Raw genomic sequence first — 22,033 nt, 5'->3', positions numbered from 1 at the left:
AAAACTGACTATAAGGACATGTGGATTGGGAAGATGGATTTTCTGTCTCTGAGAAGCTTCCCAGGCAGCACAGTGGATGAATATTTAACTTCTGCTGGGATGGGGTGGGACAAAGATGTATGGCTTCTACCTGTGAGGTAGGTCTTATCTCCATGGTACAGTTTGGCTCTTGAGTCTCTGAGAGGTTAAAGAGATTTCTAGGGATCACTAAGATACCACTGGAAGAAACCAGGATGTAAACCCAAGAATCTGGACTGCCAGCAGTGCTTTCTTTCATGAATGATTTGGTGAAATTCCCAAGTGAATCTGAGAGTTTATGGCTGTTCTCTGACTTCTCTTGGTTTCTGCAGTCATGAACTCTATTAGTGATGTCCTTGTGGTGGTGGCTTAATCACCTGGGCATGTCCTTTTTGTTAAGGGAAGGAAGCTTGTGGCATGGGTGGGTATCATGTGACCCCTGATCTCAGGTGCCCTGGATGCTGACTGTATTGGGGATGTCTTGATACCAACTGATATCAGTCACCTTGGACAAAGTCCAGTATGGATGAAGATAGACTGCTAATAAGTCAGTGACCAGTTTTGGTGATGCTTTGAAGTGTTGGAAGGCTGGACTTCAGAGAAGGATGTGTCACAGCCATGAGCGTGCAGCCTGGGTGAGAAGTGCTTTGTACTTCTATTGCCACTGGAGGGAAATGAAGGTAGCAGTAAAGAGGAGAATTGAGAATGAGTTGTAACTGGACCTTTGGAAGGAACTAGGTCACCTAATGGCCAAGAGTAGAAGGAAATAATTGGGAGGAGAAGAAGAAATAAGAGTGGGTACTGAGTGTCAAGGGACATGTCTTCAGAAGACTCAGAAGGGTATATGGAGAGGTGAGAATCCTATTCTGCAAACCAAAAATGGAAAAGGAGCAAACGGAAGCTGCCAGCAAAAGATGAAAGGATTCAAATGCAATAGAGAGACAGTTGTCATGGAGACAGCAACACTGTCCTTGCAGCCCTACATCACCCAATGGGGCACTCAATCTTTGTAATAGGTTTTTCCTCCCTCTCATCTGTTTCCACAAGTCCAACCTGTACGTAGAAAGTGATTTTTACTTTCCAGTTGACTAACATTCCTAATGATTCCGCATTGTCCCCTGAGTAAACCTGAAAATCCCAATAGTCCTTTATGAACTGGACCTAGAATTTCTTTTTAGCTTTATGGTTACTGTTCTCCAGTTTATTCCAGACCCATTCAATACATTTTCAAAGCCTTTCTCTTTTCTTAGAATTCTCTTCCCTTCTTCTTTGTATAACTTAACTCCTACTCATCCTTCTGTATCCAGCTTACAAGTTTCTCAGACATGAAAGAGATATTATATAATTCACCATCCTAATGTAGGAGTCTTCTTTTGTATCATTTCAGATCTCTCTACCTAAAATATTGCCTCCTGGTGGTGACATCATGGCTAACACACACAATGTGACAGAATTTATTTTTTTGGGACTTTCTCCCGATCTGAAGGTGCAGAAAGTCTGCTTTGTGATATTTCTGCTCTTGTACACAGCCATTGTGCTGGGGAATTTCATCATTGTGCTCACCGTCATGACCAGCAGAAGCCTCGGCTCCCCCATGTACTTCTTCCTCAGCTCCCTGTCCTTTGTGGAGATCTGCTACTCCTCTACTACAACCCCCAAACTCATCTCAGATTTGCTGGCTGACAGAAAAGCTATATCTCTGTGGGGCTGCATGTCACAGGTTTTCTTCATCCACTTCTTTGCCGGCACTGAGATGTTCTTGCTCACTGTGATGGCCTATGACCGCTACGTGGCCATCTTCAAGCCCCTCAACTATGCCACCATCATGAACGGGCAGGTGTGTGCCTTCCTGGTGGGAGTAGCAGGCACAGGGGCCTTTGTGCATTCCTCGACCCAAATCCTCCTCATTTTCCGCCTGCCCTTCTGTGGCCCCAATGTGATTGATCACTACTTCTGTGATGTATTTCCCCTGCTCAAACTTGCCTGCTCTGACACTTTCCTGATTGGTCTGCTGATGGTTGCCAATGGGGGGACCCTGACTGTGGTCAGCTTCCTGGTCCTCTTAGCCTCCTATGTAGTCATCTTGCTCCATCTGAGGACTCAAAGCTCTGAGGGGCGGCGCAAGGCCCTCTCCACCTGTGGGTCCCACATCGCCGTGGTTACCCTGTTCTTTGGGCCCTGCCTCTTCATCTATCTGAGGCCTTCCACCATCCTGCCTGTGGACAAGGTGGTAGCTGTGTTCTACACAGTGATCACCCCACTCCTGAACCCTGTCATCTACTCCTTGAGAAATGCCGAGATGAAGAAAGCCGTGAAGAGGCTGTGGATCAGGACAGTGAAACTAGAGGAGAAATAGAGTCTGAGTCTTGGTGTTGATCCTTGGGTTTAGAATGATGTTGAGTCCAAACTGAAGGGACAGAGTGGGATGAAAGACAGATGCCAGGACTTGTTTATTCTAGAATTTTTCTAACGGGTTCCCATTTTCAACAGCTTCACTGTAATCACTTGCCAAATATTTTCTCTTATTATTACTTGACTAACCATTTTTATGATAGATGTTTAGATTTTTTTATGATTTTTTTATTACTATAAGTAACAATGGGCTAAGTTTCTTTAATGGAAATCCTTAAATATTTTTAAAGCTCCTTTGCTATCGTACATTTACTGTGTTAAAATTTACAGTAAATTTTGATGCGTGGTGTTAAATCAATTCTCAGAGTGGTTGTAATCCAACACTGCCATTAAACTCTTTTTTTTTGATAAGAAATAAGATTTTACTTAGTCTCAAAATATCTCCCTACAAAGTATTTATTAATTGCAAAAGGTTAAATTTGACTTTATAATCTGGAAATCTGGAAGACATTCCCTGAAACACCTGTATGTCTATGGTACTTAGATTGAGAGACACGGAATGTCATTACTGTGACATTCCTACCAAAAATATGTAACCTCAGGAGTTCCCATTGTGGCACAGCAGAGATGAATCTGACTAGTATCCATGAGGATGCGGGTTTGATCACTGGCCTTGCTCAGTGGGTCGGGGATCCGGTGTTGACGTGAGCTCTGGTGTAGGTTGCAGATGCGGCTCAGATCCCACGTTGTTGTGGCTGTGGCTCAGGCTGGCAGCTGTAGCTCTGATTTGACTCTTCACCTGGGAACTTCCACATGCCATGGGTGATGCCTTAAAAAGAAAAAAAAAGTAATGTTAGTTTAATTTTGAAAACTGTCAGTTAAGCCCAAACCAAACAATATTTTGCAAAGAGAGTGGTCAAGATGATAGAATAGGAGGATGCTGGGCTCACCTATCTTCATGAACATATCAAAGCTCTAACTACAAATATAGTGATTTGTACTGAAATCTACCAGAGGACTAGCAGGATAACTCTTCTACAACCAAATATGTAAAGAAATATTTACTGAATTCTGGTAGGAATGGAAGAGAAGGGATCAGGACCCATAGCCTCTGGTTGGGGGATCCAGCAGAGGAGGGTGATATCTCAGGCTTAGGATCCTCCCTGGGGAGTGAGGGTTTCAAAGTACATATTAGGCACCTCAGCCCTTTGGTGTCCATACCAGGAAGACAAGCCCCCCCCCCCTTTAGCTGAAAAACCAGTTGGGATTACTGGAGGCTATAAGAAACTGAGACTATGCTCTTAAACACACACACACACACACACACACACACACACACACACACACACACACAGGCACACACATGCTCATGGGTGCTTACTCCCAGTCACACACACACACACACACACACACACACACACACACACACACACACACACACACAGGCACACACATGCTCATGGGTGCTTACTCCCAGTCACAGTACAAGGCAGCAGGTAGAAAACTTCCTGGGGTTCTTGTTTGCCTGCCAGGACCATCTCAGTGTGCTGTCCAGCCCACAGCAGGCTCCTGCTTCACCCCTATTCCTCCTGGTGTTTCTCCTCGCTAAGACAGAGGCTGCCATTGCCAATGAGGATGGGCACACTTTGGGGAAACAAAGCCAGTTTGGGCCTTGGTCTTGCCTCTAATCAGGATAGAGGCAGCCATTGCCAACATATGTTTTGGGAGAGAGCAAGGCTGGCTCCAGAGTGGAGACAGCCACTGCCAGAACACCTGTCCCTGCACACACTCTCTGAAGGGAAGGAGGCTAGCTTGGGTGAAAACCTCCATCCCCAGAGTGTGTCGTGTGCACACTTGACAGGGGATGGGGCAGGCTCAGTTGTGTGGCACCAACCCCCCAGGCCCCAACCCATCCTGTAATGAAGGTAGAAACACTGGGAAAAAAGTGAAACCAACACAAAAGTGCAGTCCTAAGCCCTCACACTCCAGACATGTCCCAAACCAGGGTAGAGACTGACACCACACCTGGGAGAAACCCAATTCCCTAAGGGATCCCTCCCATAGTAGCGCAGTGAGGGCCATTGAGTGGACCGTTAAAGCCACTGGGCACACATAGACCACACAGGAATGCTCCCACCAAAGAATATGCCTTCAAGATCAGGATAGGTGACTAAAACACTGCTTTCGCAGAGAGAGAGTTAAACAAAAGGAGAAAACTGAAGGATACACTTCAAACGAAAGAAAAACAACAACCCAAAAAAAAAAAAAAACAAACCCCAAAGAACCTAAGCAAAACAGAGATAAATAATTTGCAATTCAAAAGATTGTAATAAGAATGCTAACTGAATTGGTAAAAGAACAGGCAAACACTGAGAATTTTAACAAAGATTTAGAAAATATAAAAAAAAGGTAGTTAAAGCTGAAGAATAAAATAACAGAAATGAAAAATGCAGTGAATCAACAGCAGAATTAGGTGATTCATAAGAATGAATAAGTGATTTGGTAGATAAAATAATGGAAGTCACTAAACCAGAACAGCAAAGAGAAAAACAAATTGAAAAAAATGAAAATAGTTTAAAGGACTTTTGTCACAGCATCAAATGTACCAACATTCATATTATATGGCTCCCAGAAGGAGAAGAGAGAAAGGGGTAGAAAATGTATTTGATGAAATTATATCTGAAAACTGAACTTGAAGAAGGAAATTGATATGGTGGTAAGGAATCACAGAGAATCCCAAACAAGATAAACCCAGAGAGCCACATGAGGACATAATTAAAACGGCAAAAGTTAAAAAGAGAATTCCAAAGGCAGTAAAATAAATAGAGCCACATATAAGGGTACCCCCATAAGGGTAGCAGCTGATTTTTTCAGCAGAAACTTTGAAAGCCACAAGGGAGTGGTGTGATATACTTATAGTGCCGAAAGGGAAAAACCTACAACCTATGATATTCTGCGAGCAAAGTTATCATTGGAATTGAAAGAGAGATAAAGAGCTTCTCAGACAAGCAAAAATTAAAAGAACTCATTAATACTAAACTAACCTTAGTTATTATTAACTTCTTATTAACTAAGAAGTGTTAGAGGGTCTTCTTTAAGAGAAAAGAAAAGGCTACAACAAGAAATAAGAAATGTTAGGAAGGGAAAAATCCCACTGGTAAAGGCAAATATACAATAAAGACTGTGGATCAACCACTTAAATAAGCTAGAGTGAAAGTTAAAAGAGAAAAGTTATAAAATCAACTATAACTATGATAAATAGTTAAAGGAAAGACATGAAGATGTAAAATATGACATCAAAAATATGGGGGAGGAGTAAAAATTATAATTCTAAAATTGAGATTTGTAGAATGTTTAAACTTCAATAACTATCAATTTAAAACAAGTAGATAAAATTATAGGTCATTGTGCCTGAACTCAATGATAACCACAAATAAAAAAAACTATGGTAGATACACAAAAGTAGAGAGAAAGGAACACAAACATAACACTAAAGAAAATCATCAAACTACAAGGGAAAGAACAGAGAAGAACAACAACCAGAAAACAACAAAATCACCATAAGCCCATACTTATTAAGAAACACTTTAAATATCCATAGACAAAATGCTCCAATCAAAAGCAATTGGGTGGTTATTTGGATAAAATAAAGAAGACCCATCCATTTACTGCCCAAGAGACTCACTTCAGCGCTAAAGACAAGCCCACCCACTGAAAGTGAGGGGATGAAATAAGGTATTCCATGCCAGTGGAAATGAAAAGAAAGTTGGGGTAGCAATTTACATAACAGACAAAGTAGACCTTAAAACAAAATCTGTAATAAAGGACAAAGAAGGACATTATATAATGATAAAGGGATCATTACAAGAAGAAGAAATAACATTCATAAACATAAGTGTCGAGTACAGGAACATCCAAATAAATAAATATTTACATAAATAAAGGGAGGAATGAATAATAATACAATAATAGGAGGGGACTTTAACACCCCACTTACATCAATGGACAGAACATCCAGATGTTTAACATCCATTTAACATCCTATCCACCCTCCAATGCCCATTTGCAATGCTCCTGCCTTTCGGAAGCTTTCAGGATTATCCCAAGCAGATCTGTCTTCTTCCCTCTTTGAATTTCCATGGCACTCAGTTAGAATCTTTTCAAGCTTTTACTACCTATATTTCAGTGTTTTATTTCCTTACCCTCCTTCCCCCCAGCTGTCACTCTCTTGGGAATATGTCATGAATCTTAACTTATATCTAGCTCTAAATGATATACAATGAAACAATAAACATTTGGTCAGTTAAATTTCTGAAAGTCAATAGGGCTATAGATTATATGTGACTAATGGTTGTTACATCTATTTTCATATCAATTATCTGAATAATATACTAACATTATACCACTAAGACCAACCAATAATCACTGAGAATTGTTTCAGAGAATAAATATATGTGCAAAAAAGAGCATGTATTGTGTGAATATTTTACTATTAACCAAGAGACTTCCAATTTTGCCACTAACCAAGAATATTTTAATCTCATTTCATCCCAGAACACTCAGCTGATGTAGGTATGAGTCTCCTGTTTTATAAAGAGACTGAGGCTGTGGGAGGTCATTGCTTTGATACTGGTCACAGAGTTAGTAACTCCCAGTGTCTGAGTTCAAACCCAGGACTGCCTGATTTCTAGGCTCTTGCTCTCCCTGTGCATTCCTCTGCTTCTCTTTAAAGATCATCAGAATGCTAACATAGCTAAGCCTCTGAATTCTAAATCTGAGGTCTCATAATCTCCTTATTGTCAGGCATTTTTCCATGAAATCATTTTAATGTAAGGGATTTTTTTTTAATATAGCATGTACTGCCTTATGATGTTCACAAGTATTTCTGGGTCCACATAAAACCAGGGCCTGAGATGCCAGATCTGGGAGTGGAGGGTAGGAAAGCAGCAAGATATGATAGTTCTGTTAGCACAGCCACCTGTTCTCATGACAGCAAAATCTGGTCACTGAACTGCCAGAGTTACCTAATATATGGGATCAAAACCCAATATATTGGTGAAGAAGAGATTTTTTTAAATGCTAAAAAAAAGGCAGCATTATTGAGAATAACATACATTTCAGAAAATGGGAAAAAGAAATCAAAAGATTAATATGAATTGAGCATCCACCAATAATATTCCAAAAATTAGATCTCAGGGAAGACAAAGCTCACTTTACAGCTGAGAAAACTTCAGGGCAAGGACTCATCAGAAGCCCTTGATTTTGTTTTTTTTTTTTGTTTTGTTTTTTTGGTAGCAGTTGTTTGCGAATAATGATTTAGAATCCAGAATTCCTCAGATACCTCCGGGATGGGTGCAGGGGCAGAGCAGGGGAGGATGGGAGGCAGCTGAACAGGTAGCTGTGGGATTTCAATAAAAGCAGCTGATTGTCTCATTAAAAATATGTTTTATATAAGATTTATGTTGATGAAAAACAGTCAAACCCTTAAAAAAGTTTAAACCTACTCCAATATGCTGTGTCTATACCTCTTTCTTGATTGGTCATAGTCAATCAAGTTTGGATGTGGAGTTGCAGACTTTAGGAAATGACTTCCATTCTGAGCAGGGGAAGCAAAGCCAAAGCTTCTTCTAAAAGTCATATCCAGAGAGTCAAGGAAAGAACCTCCCTGTTGAGAGTGAAGGTGTGCCTCAGAACACATAGCATGTCCCATTGGGGTGAATGCCATTGAACATGTGGTGTTGACTCAGCCCAGCCTGAAACTGCCTCCACTCCTGGGATGATGAAACTCTTGTGTCTTTCTATTATGGTTGCAGACTGTGGCAATAAGACTTACGGCATTGAGTCTTCCTCATAATCTTTCTTTTTCTTTTTTTTAATTTGTGAGTCACATAAGAACTAGAAATACCTTCTAGTCTGACCTCCTTGCCCATTAGATATTCCAAGTTTTATGATTCTTTGTACTTAAAATTTAATAAAAAATGTTTTGAAATAAATAGAAATAGAGAAGAACCTGGAAATAAAGCCCTTGCATGCTATCTCCCACTTGACTCTGACATGCAACAATTGAGATCTAATAATACTTGATATTAAATAAGCACCTACTAAGAAACTGCATCAAATACTTCTACACTCTCTCACTGTCGCTGTCTTAGGTGGTGTGTAGTATCATCACCAATCTGAAATATGTGGAAAGTGAGTTTCTGAGGTGTCAAGCAACTTGCCCAATGTCATTCAGCTAGGGAATGGGAGAACTGGAAATCAGTTTTACAGAATCTGCACCTAGATTCTTGCTGACTGTGATGGTGCTGCCCAGAGCAGTTTGCCCTTGATGGCCTAAACACCAACTGTGTTGTTCCAAGTACTTGGTCATTTGGTTTTACAGAAGAATGTCCTTGCTGAGTTTTTTTTTTTTGGGGGGGGATGGTGAAGAGTATTACAAAATACCAGCTAGAAACAACGAGCATGTTTTACACTTATCATAAGACCAAATAAAAATAAAATATGGTAGAATTTCTTTTTTGTGAAATATGCTTAGGTAACTTATCTGCTATCAACGTCTTTTTGGGGGTCATACATGGTGATTATATTATTTTTGGTTATAGCATTCCTTCAATGGCAGGACCTGGCTGGCTATTTCCAAGGCTGTTTCTCCTTTTTTGTCCTGTGGTTAAAGATAACCATCTGATCAAACCATTTTCAGACTTTTAGAAGGGAGTAGGAAAATGATTTTGCAGTAAAATACATATATTTTCTTCTGGGAATTTATGGGAGCTGGAAATGCTTAATAAGCTTGGGCAGAATGTCCCAGGAGAGGACAATTATTTCCTTGTTCCCACCTCTGGCATTGTCATTGCTTATTGTTCTAATTTTCATGTGTATCTGAGTTTGGCTCCTCTGAGTGAAACCCCTTTGTGCCAACCTCAGTGAGTATATGCCAAAGGCATTTTGGTTCTTCCTCTCAGTCTTCTGTCAATCCTGTATCAGGATCCTAAGTCCCTGGGAGATGTAGGAACTGGAGCTTATCTAAGACCTTATAATACATGATGGAGGACTCTCTGGACTCTTCTGCTAGTAACAAATATAATTTGACTTTTTTTGCCACCGCAGTGACAGAATGATTGTTGATACAAAGGGTGCTCAAATATAGGTCTATGGGATTTCACTTTCCTTATCCCCACCGTCTAAAATACTGCCCTTGACAATGAACCAGAGATAACAATCAGTGTCCTCGCGTCACTGATGTGCTCACTGTAGCCTTACTGCAGGTTTCCAAGGTTATTGTCAGGCCCAGAAGAGAAGTCCTGCCCATATAAAATGAGAAAATTAATAAAATGTATTTCCAAAGGTGACTGTGTTGAGATTTAAAGTGATATATGCAAGGAGGTAAGCCTCTGTCTGGCACATAGTGGTGTAAGTAAATATTAGCTCTTTGACATAAGATTATGTGCAATTGTGAAGTCCTATATATGTATAATTTTTTAAGCCCTATAAGTATCATTTATTCCTTCAATCTGGAAATATACATTGAGCGCCTGCAATGTGTCAGGCAATGTTCTAAGCACTCAGCATGCATTAGAGAAGAAAAGAGACAGTGAACCTTGCCCATGGAGCTCATATTCTAGTAAGGGGAGGCAGACAATAAAATATAAATAGAATAAATTAATTATATTCTATATTTGAAAGCAGCCTGTGCTATGGAAAGAAGAAAAAGCAAAGCATAGCAAAAGGGGCTGGGTGTGTGCTGAGAGGTTGCAGTTTTAGCTTTCTTTTTAAAAAATTTTTCAATAAAGTATAGTTGATTTACAGTGTTCTGTCAATTTCTGCTATACAGAAAAGTGTCCCAGATATATATATATAAAACATACACATATTCTTTTTCTTATATTATCTTCCATCATATTCTATCACAAGTGATTGGATATAGTTCCCTGTGCTATACAGCAGGACCTCATTGCTTATTCATTCTACATGTAATAGTTTGTGTCTACTAACCTCAATCTCCCAGTCCATCCCACTCCCTCTGCCTCCCCCTTGGCAAGCGCAGGTCTGTCCTCTATGTCTGTGAGTCTTTTTCTGGTCTATAGATAGGTTCAATTGTGCCCCATTTTAGATTCCACATGTAAGTGGTATATGGTATTTGTCTTTCTCTTTTTGACTTAATTTACTTAATAATGATTTTTACTTAATAATTTACTTAATAATGATTTTTAAAAATGATTTTTACTTAATAATGTCTTCTATTCCTTTTTCTCTTTCTATTCCCCACATTGTCCCTGCCCTTTCCCCCAAAGCTCTCATAGCTATCAGATTAATTATTCACTCTTCAGATATATATATATATATATATTTTTTTTGTCTTTTTGTTGTTGTTGTTGTTGTTGTTATTTCTTGGGCCGCTCCCGTGGCATATGGAGGTTCCCAGGCTAGGGGTTGAATTGGAGCTGTAGCCACCGGCCTACGCCAGAGCCACAGCAACGCGGGATCCGAGCCGTGTCTGCGACCTACACCACAGCTCACGGCAACGCCGGATCCTTAACCCACTGAGCGAGGACAGGGACCGAACCCGCAACCTCATGGTTCCTAGTCGGATTCGTTAACCACTGCGCCACGACGGGAACTCCCACTCTTCAGATATATTAATCACCTAGCATCTTATAAGTTTGTTCTTTTTTCCCCACCTGGGTTTATTCAATATAAGTCCCTGCCCAGCCCTTCCTCAGAGAAGTGACTAAGCTGGGGAACAAAACACAGGAGGGCTGCCGAGGAGTGAGTGTGGATGGGGTGGAGCCTGGGGTGAGGTTAGGATGTACCTGGGACATTGGCTCAGCCTCAGTGCCCACCCCTGGACCACCAGCAGGCTCCAGGTGGGGTCAGTGAAGGTGTTTGTGAGAATAGGTTTTTGATTTTCTGCCAGTGTTTTAAGCCTGCATCCTTGACCCTGGTGCCTTTCCTGGTAGGAGCTAGAGATATAGCCGAAAAGAAACAGACAAAAATCCTTTTACTTATGGAGCTTATATTTAAGTGTGTGTGATAAAAGCTGACATTGAATTCTTCTAATATTCCTTTCTGGGACTATTTTAGACTATTGATTCAATTATTTTAATAAGTATGAGACAATTAAGCTTTCTGTTTCTTTTTGGATCAGTTTTAGTAGAAGGTTATATTCATTTCATCAAACCTTTTGAATTCATGAAATAAATTCATAGTTCAATTTTAATAGTTGGGAGGGGGATACTTGATGGGCTTCCCTTACAGTTGAGAGATTATTAATGCCTCAATGAGTGTCCTATTCAGGGTCTGCTTGTTCTGCATTGATATTTCTCAGATAATCTTGTCCCCTGTAATGCTCCTATGATGCCATGTTTAATTTTATCAATTGATGCTGGAGATCTCAGTTGATCTGTATGCCAGAATTGCCATATAACATGTAAGGTACTATTACAACAGAGAATGGGAGCTCCACAGGGTGGAAAACTTGATGAACTCATTTCTGTGCTAATTCTGGAATGTTTTAGTGCACTGCAGTTAACATGAATCTTGTTTAGTGGATTATATTATTTATCTTGTTTAAACTAACCATCTGGAAGTGGACATAGGTCCAAAAAATTTCTTTCAAATAATCCCCAGATGGGCATTCCTGTCATGGCACAGCGGAAACAAATCTGAATGGGAACCATGAGGTTGCAGGTTTGATCCCTGGCCTCGCTCAATGGGTTAAGGATCTAGCGTTGCCATGAGCTGTGGTGTAGGTCACAGACTTGGCTTGGACCCCGCATTGCTGTGGCTCAGCTGCGGCAACGCCAGACCCTTAACCCACTGTGCCAAATGGGAACAGCCACAATGGACCATTTAAAACTTCAGGATCATTCCTTTTTCAACCCCCAATGTGTATTCAAATGGCTTCAGTGAAAATCCTGACTGGGCCACTCATTGGTCATGGGAGGTAATCTTGAGCATGCTACTTATCTTCTCTTTGGCCCAAGTCCTTCATTATAAAGATGGCACTCAACTTTTTTGGATCATTGTGGAGATGGAGTGAGCTAATGCATGTAGAGAGCTTGGGGCAGAGCCCCAAATGATTACACATCAGTATGTGCTTGTTCTTACTCTCTCTATAAAAAACGATTTCTATTCCTTGGTTGTTCTTGCTCTGTTTCCTCCTCCCTGGAAGCTTTTGTTTGTAGATATTGCCTGTCTTTCCATTATCCTTTTAGTGAGACTTTTCCCTCTTGTCTGTAAGTCTGAGGACTTTTCTGTAGCAGAGTCATCTTGGACACTAAACTTTGGCTGGGTATATGAGCCTTTCTGACTTTGTTGAAATTCTTGTATATGGTTTTCTCGAGGTGATGGGTTCACTACATCGTGTCTCCTCATGACCAAGATAACTGCAATACGACCAGGAGAGTGCAATACATGTTTAGAGCTCTAGTCTTAATCTATTAGGTGTTTGCTTTTTAGGGCTGCACCTGCGGCGTATGAAGATTCCCAGGCTAGGTGTTGAATTGGAGCTGTAGCTGCCGGCCTACACCACAGCCACAGCAATGCAGGATCTGAGCCACGTCTGTGACCTACACCACAGCTCACAGCAATGCCAGATCCTTAACCCACTGAGAAAGGCCAGGGATTGAACTTGCGTCCTCATGGATGCTAGTCATGTTTGTTAACCTCTGAGCCATGACGGGAACTCCTCAATCTTTTAGCTTTTTGTCTGTAGTTTAGGTTGATATGTCTGCAAGGAATGTGGAAAATGGAGGATGAATTCCTTCATTGCTAAGATTGTACCTAGGTCCATTTTTTCCAAGCCACCAAGAGAAGGTATTTTTGGGTGGAGTGATTGTGGGTGAGAGTTTCAGATCTACTGTGGATCCAGGGAGCTGTGGGTGAACTCTGATTTTATTTGGCTTACAAATAATTTGTGATATCTCCATCATGATTTTCCATAGCTCATCTTTCAAGATGTGGAGAGAATGTTTAGAATCCTTCTTTCAGACTTGCAGTTGCTGAAATCACTAACTTTGGAGTTGCATGGGACAAAATCAGTGGATTGATGGCCAGCGTCCTGAAGGAGTGAGCTGGCCTAGAGGGATCCCTGAAGGTCATTTGTGATGATGCCAGGGGAAAAAGTAAAAGTATAATTTATTCCTTTATATAAACAGAAGAGGACATCGAGGCATAAAGAGGTTAAAAATCTGCTCAAGTTCACATTATCAGTAAGTGCCAAGGGAGTTCCTATTGTGGCTCAGTGAGTTACGAACACGAAATAGTGTCCATGAAGATTTGGGTTCCATCCCTGGCCTCACTCAGTGGGTTAGGGATCTGGAGTTGCTGGAAATTGTGGTGTGGGTTGCAGATGTGGCTCAGATCCCACATTGCTGTGGCTGTGGCAGAGGCCTGCAGCTGCAGCTCCGACTTGACTCCTAGCCCTGGAACTTCTATATGCTGTAGGCGAGGCCATAAAAAGAAATAAAGTGCCAAGCCTGGGATGCAAATCCAGGTCACAGATTATGTTCAGATTATAATTTGCAAAAGCAGTGGTTCACAAATGCAAGGGAAAAGTTCAGTTTACTAATAAGGTGGGTTAATTATAGCTGATAATACTTTCTCCACCTCCAGTTTTCCTCACTTTACAAGTGAGAATACTGTGGCTTAGGAAGATGAAGTGAATCTCCAAAGGTCTCAGTTACATATGGCTGACTTAGGACCAGGCCTCCTGACTCCAGGTCAGGCACTATTACCACCAAGTTGTGCTGCTTAGGAAAGAGAATTATGAAACTCTGAAGCAGTTTTCTAAAATATGAGGATGATACAATGAAAAGTGTGTGAATCTGACATCAGATATAGCTGTGGTCAAGTTGTTTTCTTACTTACTAGCCTTGGGATAGTAGGTAGGAGAAGAAATTTCACTGATGTTTAATTTCATCATCGATGAAGGAGAAAATAAAATCTGCTTTTCAGTCTCATTGTAATGATAGAACAGGATGGTGTATAACAAAGTTCTGAGTTACTCATTCAAGCAGACCAATTATAGGGACATATGATTTTCTTTTTTTTTTGGCTTTTTTTTTTTTTTTTTGTCTTTTGTCTTTTGTTGTTGTTGTTGTTGTTGTTGTTGTTGCTATTTCTTGGGCCGCTCCCGCGGCATATGGAGGTTCCCAGGCTAGGGGTCTAGTCGGAGCTGTAGCCACCGGCCTACGCCAGAGCCACAGCAACGCAGGATCCGAGCCGCGTCTGCAACCTACACCACAGCTCACGGCAACACCAGATCGTTAACCCACTGAGCAAGGGCAGGGACCGAACCCGCAACCTCATGGTTCCTAGTCGGATTCGTTAACCACTGCGCCACGACGGGAACTCAGGGACATATGATTTTCTTTGCCAGTTCCCAAATTGGCTCCCCAAGAAAATTGGGAAACGTCATTCATCTACTAAGTTACTTCTCAGTTCATTTGAAATTGCTCTTTACAGCTTTAATAATTTCCAAAAGAGAGACCTGGATAGAAAAACAAAGAACGTTACCTACTATCAGCAGTGGCCAAAAAAATATAAATTTTTAAAAAAAGATAAAATTTAGAAAAAAATATCCTTATATCCATTACTGGCTAGGATGAAAGAGAGAAAGAATTGACCTCATTTTGGTGACAACTGTGTAAATTGGGAGGTCCCTTTTGGTGAGAGCTATTACAATCTTTATAATATCTGTACTGCTCTATTTTGTATACATCTGAGAAATTATTCTAGGGATCCAGAAATAATTTAATACATGATGATGTTTTTGTGGTGTTAGAAATAATGACATTATTAGATACATCCACTTAGAATAATATGCAGTCATTAAAAGTAATACTTTTTTGGAGTTCCCATCATGGTGCAGCAGAAACGATTCTGACTAGGAACCATGAGGTTGTGGGTTCGATCCCTGACCCCGCTCAGTGGGTTAAGGATCCGGCATTGCTGGGAGCTGAGGTGTAGGCCATAGATGCAGCTCAGATCTGGCATTGCTGTAGCTGTGGCACAGGCCAGCAGCTACAACTCCAATTCGACCCCTAGCCTGGGAACCTCCATATGCCTCAGGTGCAGCCCTTAAAGTAAAAAAAAAAAAAAAAAAAAAAAAAAAAAAAGACAAAAAAAATTAAAAAATGATACTTTTAAAGAGTTTCTAATGATATGGGAAAGGTTTCAATTATAATACTAATCAAGATAGTATATTAAGTATATGATATGATTTCAAATGTGTAAATGAGAAGTGGAAGAAAAATACACTAGAAAATTGATAGTTTTCCTTTTTGGATGGCAGGGTTAAGAGTAATTTTTTTCATCCCCTTTAAATATTTTCTGAACTTTGCCTAATCATCATGAGTTATCTTTGTAACTACTTTTACTCTCCTCCTTAGAGGATCTGCTGATACACAACCTTGGCAAAAAGCAGAGATAACCACTCGGTCTTTTTTCTGTTCCTTTGTCCTCTCCATGGGCTGAGTAATCTGGGTTCTGAGATGACACATTATGATGTAGGAGGGGTACAACCTGAGGAGTCAGAAGACATGGGGTCTGCGTTCAATCTCTCACAACCTCGCTTCTGTGACTTGGGCTGCCTACTTAGTATTTTCAGCTCAAAATGTTAGCATTTTAAAACTAAAGATGTTTGCCCCAAATTCTCACCAAATCACTGTTCTTAATGAGTTTTTAGTAAAGAAAATGGGAAGTGATGATTTAAGCACCCCCCTGTAGCCCATAAATGGATGAAATCCCTTATGTAGTTTTTGAAGCCGTGTCACTTAGTGGGAGATTTCCAAGTCAAGGAAGTGATTATGAAACCATGCAGTTTATCGCTGCATTTTTCCTCTCTGTAGGAAGCTTCTTTAATCCTGTCTAGGCATCATTCAAAGCAGGGGAAGGAGGATCAGACGTTGCAGAAGGATGGACCAGATGACCTGTTAGGATTTCTATTTGTTCTCTCACTCTGTCATGTTAGAATATAATAAAAATTCTGATAAGAAGCTACTGACCTCCTTAGATGCCAGTGTAAGTTTCCTATATTGTTTGGGGTTTTAGTTTTTTATTCATTCAGCACATACTCATTGAGCACTGCTTTAGGTCTGGCAATAAGGATATCAAGCACAAAAAATTCCTGCTTTCAAGGAACTCCGAGTGTAGTGTAGGAGGGTGGGGGAAGACCCATGCAAGATAGCGTGCAAAGAGCTAGGATGAAGATGCTATATGAATACAGCAGAGTCCTTATCGTCTATCCTAGGGTGGGTAGAAGAGGTCATCTTTCTTGTGGAGGTGATAGCTAAGCCTAGTTTTGAAGCATGTTTAAGAATAGGTCAGTTGAATTGGGAAAGGGAGTGTAGGATGGGGTGGTGGGTGGGATGGTGCAGTGAGGTGTGAATGAGCATGACTTGGTCAGGAATTTAGGAAAGTTTAATGTGGCTAAAGCACATGATAGTGGACAGAGATGGGAGCTGAAGGAGAATATGGATGGGTCAGTTGGGCCCAGGCTTTTGTAATGAGACTAAAATACCTAGATTTTATTTTGAAGGCTAAGAGGAGTCTTTGGAGATTTAAACTGGGTAATGACATGACTGAATGATTAAATGTTATAAGTATTACTGTGGTTGCAGTGTGGATGATTGAGCAGGTGTCTGGGGAAGATGTAAGGGGAGACCAACTGTGATGTTGTTGGAGCAACCATTGACTTATTTTGCTAATTAATCTAAATTTAGTGCTGAGAACTATGGTTGGGGTCTGGCAGGTACATAATCATGTTTTCAGAATAAATAAATGAATGGATGGGTGAAGCTAAAGGAACAAGATTTGTGGGTGTGATTAATGTTGGAATTATGAGATGTACTAGTAAAGGGAGCAGTCAAGGTTGACTCTCATGTTATGGTGGATGGTGGAGGAAATATAGAAGGAGGAGCTAGTTGATAATGGGTGAGATGAGGAATTCAGTTTTTGAAGAGATGCCCACTGATTTTTTTTTTTTTCTTTTTAAGACCACACCTGCGGTATATGGAAGTTCCCAGGCTAGAGGTTGAATTGGAGCTGCAGCTGCTGGCCCAAACCACAGCCACAGCAACACCAGATCCAAGTTGTGTCTGCGACCTACACCACAACTCACAGCTACATTAAATCCTTAACCCACTGAGCGAGGCCAGGGATCAACCCTCATCCTCACGGACATTATGTCAGGTTGTTAACTTGCTGAGCCACAGTGGGAACTCTGGTAAATCTCTTTTAACTCAAGTTCTTGTTGCAGCTCAGGATTCATGGATAGTCCAAGAACGGTACAGAGTTTTTCATGCTGGAACTTTCACAAAACCCTGAGGCGCCAAGAGTGTTATTTGTGCTCTTTTTGATTGTCTCTATTTGGTGCAACCTACTTATCATGATCACCATTATCTTCAGCCCACCTTGGCCTCTTCTATGTATTTTTTTCCTCTTCTATTTGTCCTTTATTGATACTTGCTATTCTTCGTGTATGACCCCCAAACTCACTGCTGACTCCTTGTATGAGGAAAGCAAATCATTGTACCCATTTCTTATGAGGGCTGCCTGGCTCAGTTCTCTGTTGCCCATTTTTTGGAGGTGTTGAGATCTTTCTGCTCACAGTAATGGCCTGTGACTGCTACGTGGCCATCTGCAAGCCCCTGTACTACACGACCATCATGACCTGGCATCTCTGTGCCCTACTGGTGGGGCTGACTTGGCTGCGAAGCTTTCTGCATTCATTGGTTCAGCTATTGCTGGTCCTTCTGTTGCCCTTCTGTGGACCTAAAGTGATCAATCACTTTTTTTCTTTGACTTGTACCCCTTGCTAGAACTTGCCTGCACCAACACATATGTCATTGGTCCACTGGTGGTGGCCAACAGTGGGGTGATCTGCCTGTTGACCTTCCTCATGCTGGCTGCCTCCTACGTTGTCATCCGCATTCCTTGAGGTCCCACCATGCAAAGGGGAGGCGCAAAGCCCTCTCCACCTGTGGGGCCCACTTCATTGTTGTTACCATATTCTTTGTCCCCTGTATATTTATTTACATGTGGCCATCATCCACTTTATCCACAGACAAAACAGTGGCTGGTTTTTTTTAAATGTTTTTTTTCCTAGATTGTTATGAGATTAATGTAGTTTGATAACATCCAATTTACTTTCTAGATTAACCAAATAATATTAAATGGTGATAAGTATAACCTGAACATACATGATTTTGAGAAAAATTTAATATGTTAACTTCACCATACAACTATATTCTAATGTTATTCTTTTTAAACATAAAGAAATGGATCCCTATAAGACCAAAATAACCCAAAGGCCATGAGGTTAGTTTTTACTTTTTCCTTTTTTTTTTTTGTCTAAACAAAATGTGCACCATGACGGTTCCACAAGTAAGGCAAATGCCTTGAATATGAAAGCTGTAGTTTGCAATGTACCACATTTAGAACCCAGGGGAAGTGAATCATTCTAATTAAACAATCGGGAAACACCATGACAAGTTGGTTTGCAGCATCCAAACCATTTAAGTGTTTTTTTTCTTAATGATCAGAGCTCCCACATTATCACCAGTTTCTTCATTGTGTTTTATGTGTGATCCATCATAGAATGGGAACTTTTTGGGCCTCCAGCAGTGGCAGTACACAGGTTTATCTCCCAAATCCTCCATGTCGAAAGCATGTACTACCTTGGGGTTGTCTTTCTGGATATAAAGGTTTACCATAGATTTGTTGCAATGATCTTTAACATACAATCTTTCGTAAGCTAGATAACCAAATGCAGCTGTCCCAGCAGCACTGGTAACTGCTGAGATCCACTCAACTCGTACACTGGAAGTCGTACTCATGGTGCCGTCATTTGCAAGGATGTGCACAGGACGCTGAGCACAAACCGGCTCGTGTGGACAGCGGGGATTCAAAGGGCCACAAGCGATAGTTCTAAGGGCTCCAGGATGCTACCACGCCGGTGTCGTGGCGGGCCTAGTGACTGTATTTCATTGTGTGTGTTTTTTTTCCCCCTCTATTGTGTTTTGACACTCATGTTCAACTCCCTGATTTATACACTGAGAAATGCAGAGGTGAAAATGCTATGAAAAATCTCTGGAACAAATGAACCATTGTGGATGGAGGATACAGGTATAGTAGGGAAAGAAATAACCTGTTGTTCTCAGTAAGAATTCTTAAATAATAATAATAATTATAATAAATGTAAAGAATGGCAAAAAATTGGACATATACCTCACAACATAAATACGCAAATAGCCAATATGCACATGAAAACTTGCTCAGCCCCATTAGTCACCAGGGAAATATGAATGAAAACCATAATGATATACAATTATCCTCTTTAAAGAATAGCTAAAATTGCAAAGATTAAAATTTTAAATATTGGAGAGGATGTGGGATAACTTACACTCATATATTCCTGATGGGGCATAAGGAAAAGTAATAAATTAGTAAATAGAGCACCAAGACAAAGGGCCTTGTAAGTGGCCAGTATGCAAAAAATTCAGAAAACTAGAAATTTGTTTCTTAATGACATGCTCTATAAAACATAAGTCATGAAATCAATTGACTTGCCCAATAGTCAAAATAAAATATGTCTTAACTATGAAAAAAGAAAAAAGAATTCTTGTTGTCATGATGAAAGCTCAGAAATCATTAAAAATGTCAAAATAAAACTGATTTGAATGTTTGACATTCCAGCTTATATATCTATATTTCCTGTTATTGACCAGGCACATGTGTATGTCACTTCATTTTTTAAGTTTACCCTAGAGTGTGGAGCATGGAAATACCACTTCTCGCTCATCAGCTTGTGTTCGAGATGGTGCTCTGGTCAACCTGGGGCACTGAGAGTCTATCACAAGAAGGATCCCCTTGTTGAAATGTTACTAACCTGATCCTCTAACTGCACATCATAATACTGATCACAGTAGTCACTGATGGTTCACCTATAACTGATTCCTGTCAACAGTGATATCAGAAAGCATCTATAGCTTGAGTCCTTGAGAATACATAAAATCAATTAAGAATGACTGAACCCAAATCATGGAAGTGTATAGAATAGTATTATAGTAAAATTAATATAGGTATGATTATAGACTATAACTGTAATGAGGCGTTAAATTCTGAAATAACTTTTGTGTACATGTGAACACACACATGCACACATATATATACATGATATATAGTTTATTGAGCATTGACTTGATATTAGGCATGGGGTTAACCAGTTTATAAACAAGATCTCATAAGATCCTTATAAGAAGTTGACATGGTTTTCTTTCTACAAATGAAGAATCTTAATTCACAGAGGCTGATTTATTTAGCCAAGGTTGAGCTAGAATTTAAATCCAGATCTTTCTGCCTTCAAGTTTGAGTTTGCCAGCAGGCTTGGGGCTTTACTGACCTTCCTCTGCATGTTTTATTTTGTTTGTGTTTTCTGCTTGTAAGCATCCCGTTATCAATGTCCTTATTTTCAATCTCTGATAAGTAATTGCCCAGAGTCATTATCAAGTATATTATCAACTCAAAAGTTTCAAGTTATAATGAGACATACAAATGGAAAGCAAATCCTTCTCCTGGTAACAAGTGGATTAGAGAGAATCAAAGCCCTCTTGGAGTTCTCGTTGTAGCTCAGTGGGTTGAAAACCTGACTATTATCCATGAAAATGCTGGTTCAATCTCTGGCCTTGCTCAGTGGTTTGAAGATCTGGTGTTGCCATTAGCTGTGGTGTAGGTCAGCAGCTGCAGCTCCCATTCCACCCTTAGCCTGGAGACTTCCGTATGCCATTACTGGGGCCCTTTGAAAAAAAAGCACCTGGTATTATTCTGGGAAACTTCAGCTCAGATGCATTCCTGCGATCAATAATACCTGCCTAATCTGTGCTTTGCCTAAGTAAGAAAAACAGTTTGAATCTTATCCAGTAGTTCAATCACAGGAAGCAGTGAAATTTGGGATGCTATGCTTGGAGCTGGTTTAAATGTCCCTTTAATAAATCTCCCAGGTCCACTATTCTATGACGTTAGGACATAGAAAAAACAAAAAAGGACAAACCACCTGCGACCTGTTTATTTCCTCAGATCCAGCCAACCTAAGTTTTCTGTAATCTATGTTAAAGGTTAAATAAAGAGTTCCTGTCATGGCTCAGTGGTTAAGGAACCCGACTGGGAACCATGAGGTTGTGGGTTCGATCTGATCCCTGGCCTTGCTCAGTGGGTTAAGGATCTGGCTTTGCCATGAGCTGTGGCGTAGGTTGCAGATGGGCTCCGATCCTGTGTTGCTGTGGCTCTGGTGCAGGCCGGCAGCTACAGCCCCAATTAGACCCCTAGCCTGCAAACCTCCATATGATATGCCGTGGGAAGCGGTTCTAGAAAAGGCAAAAAGACCAAAAAAAAAAAAAAAAAAGGTTAAATAAGAAGAAATACAACTCACATAAAAATGCCAGGGAATAAATTTACTAAAATTCTCATTACTTTCCACAAAATAATTTTGTTTTTCATGGATAACACAAAAAGGAGACTTATTTTTTTTTTTGCTTTTTTTTAAAAGTAAATTTCTTTGTACTCCCAAAAATTTGAATTACAGAGATGAATGAGCTTCATATTTTGATTTGGGGGCATATAATTTCATTATTTGGCTAAACTGTACACTTAACCCACTGATTGT

The 22,033-nt window shown here is 40.4% G+C and overlaps 1 protein-coding gene and 2 pseudogenes across 2 annotated transcripts; 2 read left to right on the top strand and 1 right to left on the bottom strand.

The window, feature by feature from the left end:
* Nucleotides 1-156: 156 nt before the first annotated feature.
* Nucleotides 157-4,578, top strand: LOC100522784 (olfactory receptor 4X2-like). The gene has a single exon (XM_085011125.1). The coding sequence runs from the start codon at nucleotides 1,445-1,447 to the stop codon at nucleotides 2,372-2,374; it is 930 nt and encodes a 309-aa protein (XP_084867251.1). The 5' UTR covers nucleotides 157-1,444; the 3' UTR covers nucleotides 2,375-4,578.
* Nucleotides 4,579-16,335: 11,757 nt separating this feature from the next.
* On the top strand, nucleotides 16,336-18,462 carry LOC110259562 (olfactory receptor 4C3D-like; annotated as a pseudogene).
* A 425-nt stretch (nucleotides 18,463-18,887) lies between these two features.
* LOC110259723 (CDGSH iron-sulfur domain-containing protein 1 pseudogene) lies at nucleotides 18,888-21,738 on the bottom strand (annotated as a pseudogene). Its single transcript, XR_014836966.1, has one exon. The product of XR_014836966.1 is annotated as a CDGSH iron-sulfur domain-containing protein 1 pseudogene (transcript).
* Between the last annotated feature and the right edge of the window lie 295 nt (nucleotides 21,739-22,033).

Source organism: Sus scrofa, chromosome 2 (genome assembly GCF_054392235.1).
Source record: "Sus scrofa isolate SSC_HxYL_T2T_F1_AM1 chromosome 2, Sscrofa_HxYL_maternal_Yorkshire_Landrace_v2.0, whole genome shotgun sequence".
NCBI lineage: Eukaryota > Metazoa > Chordata > Mammalia > Artiodactyla > Suidae > Sus > Sus scrofa.
This window is presented reverse-complemented; position numbering and strand designations above follow the sequence as displayed.

Bases quoted from the DNA above. Each gene is read 5' to 3' on its own strand.
- LOC100522784 (XM_085011125.1), top strand. From the start codon at position 1,445: ATGGCTAACACACACAATGTGACAGAATTTATTTTTTTGGGACTTTCT.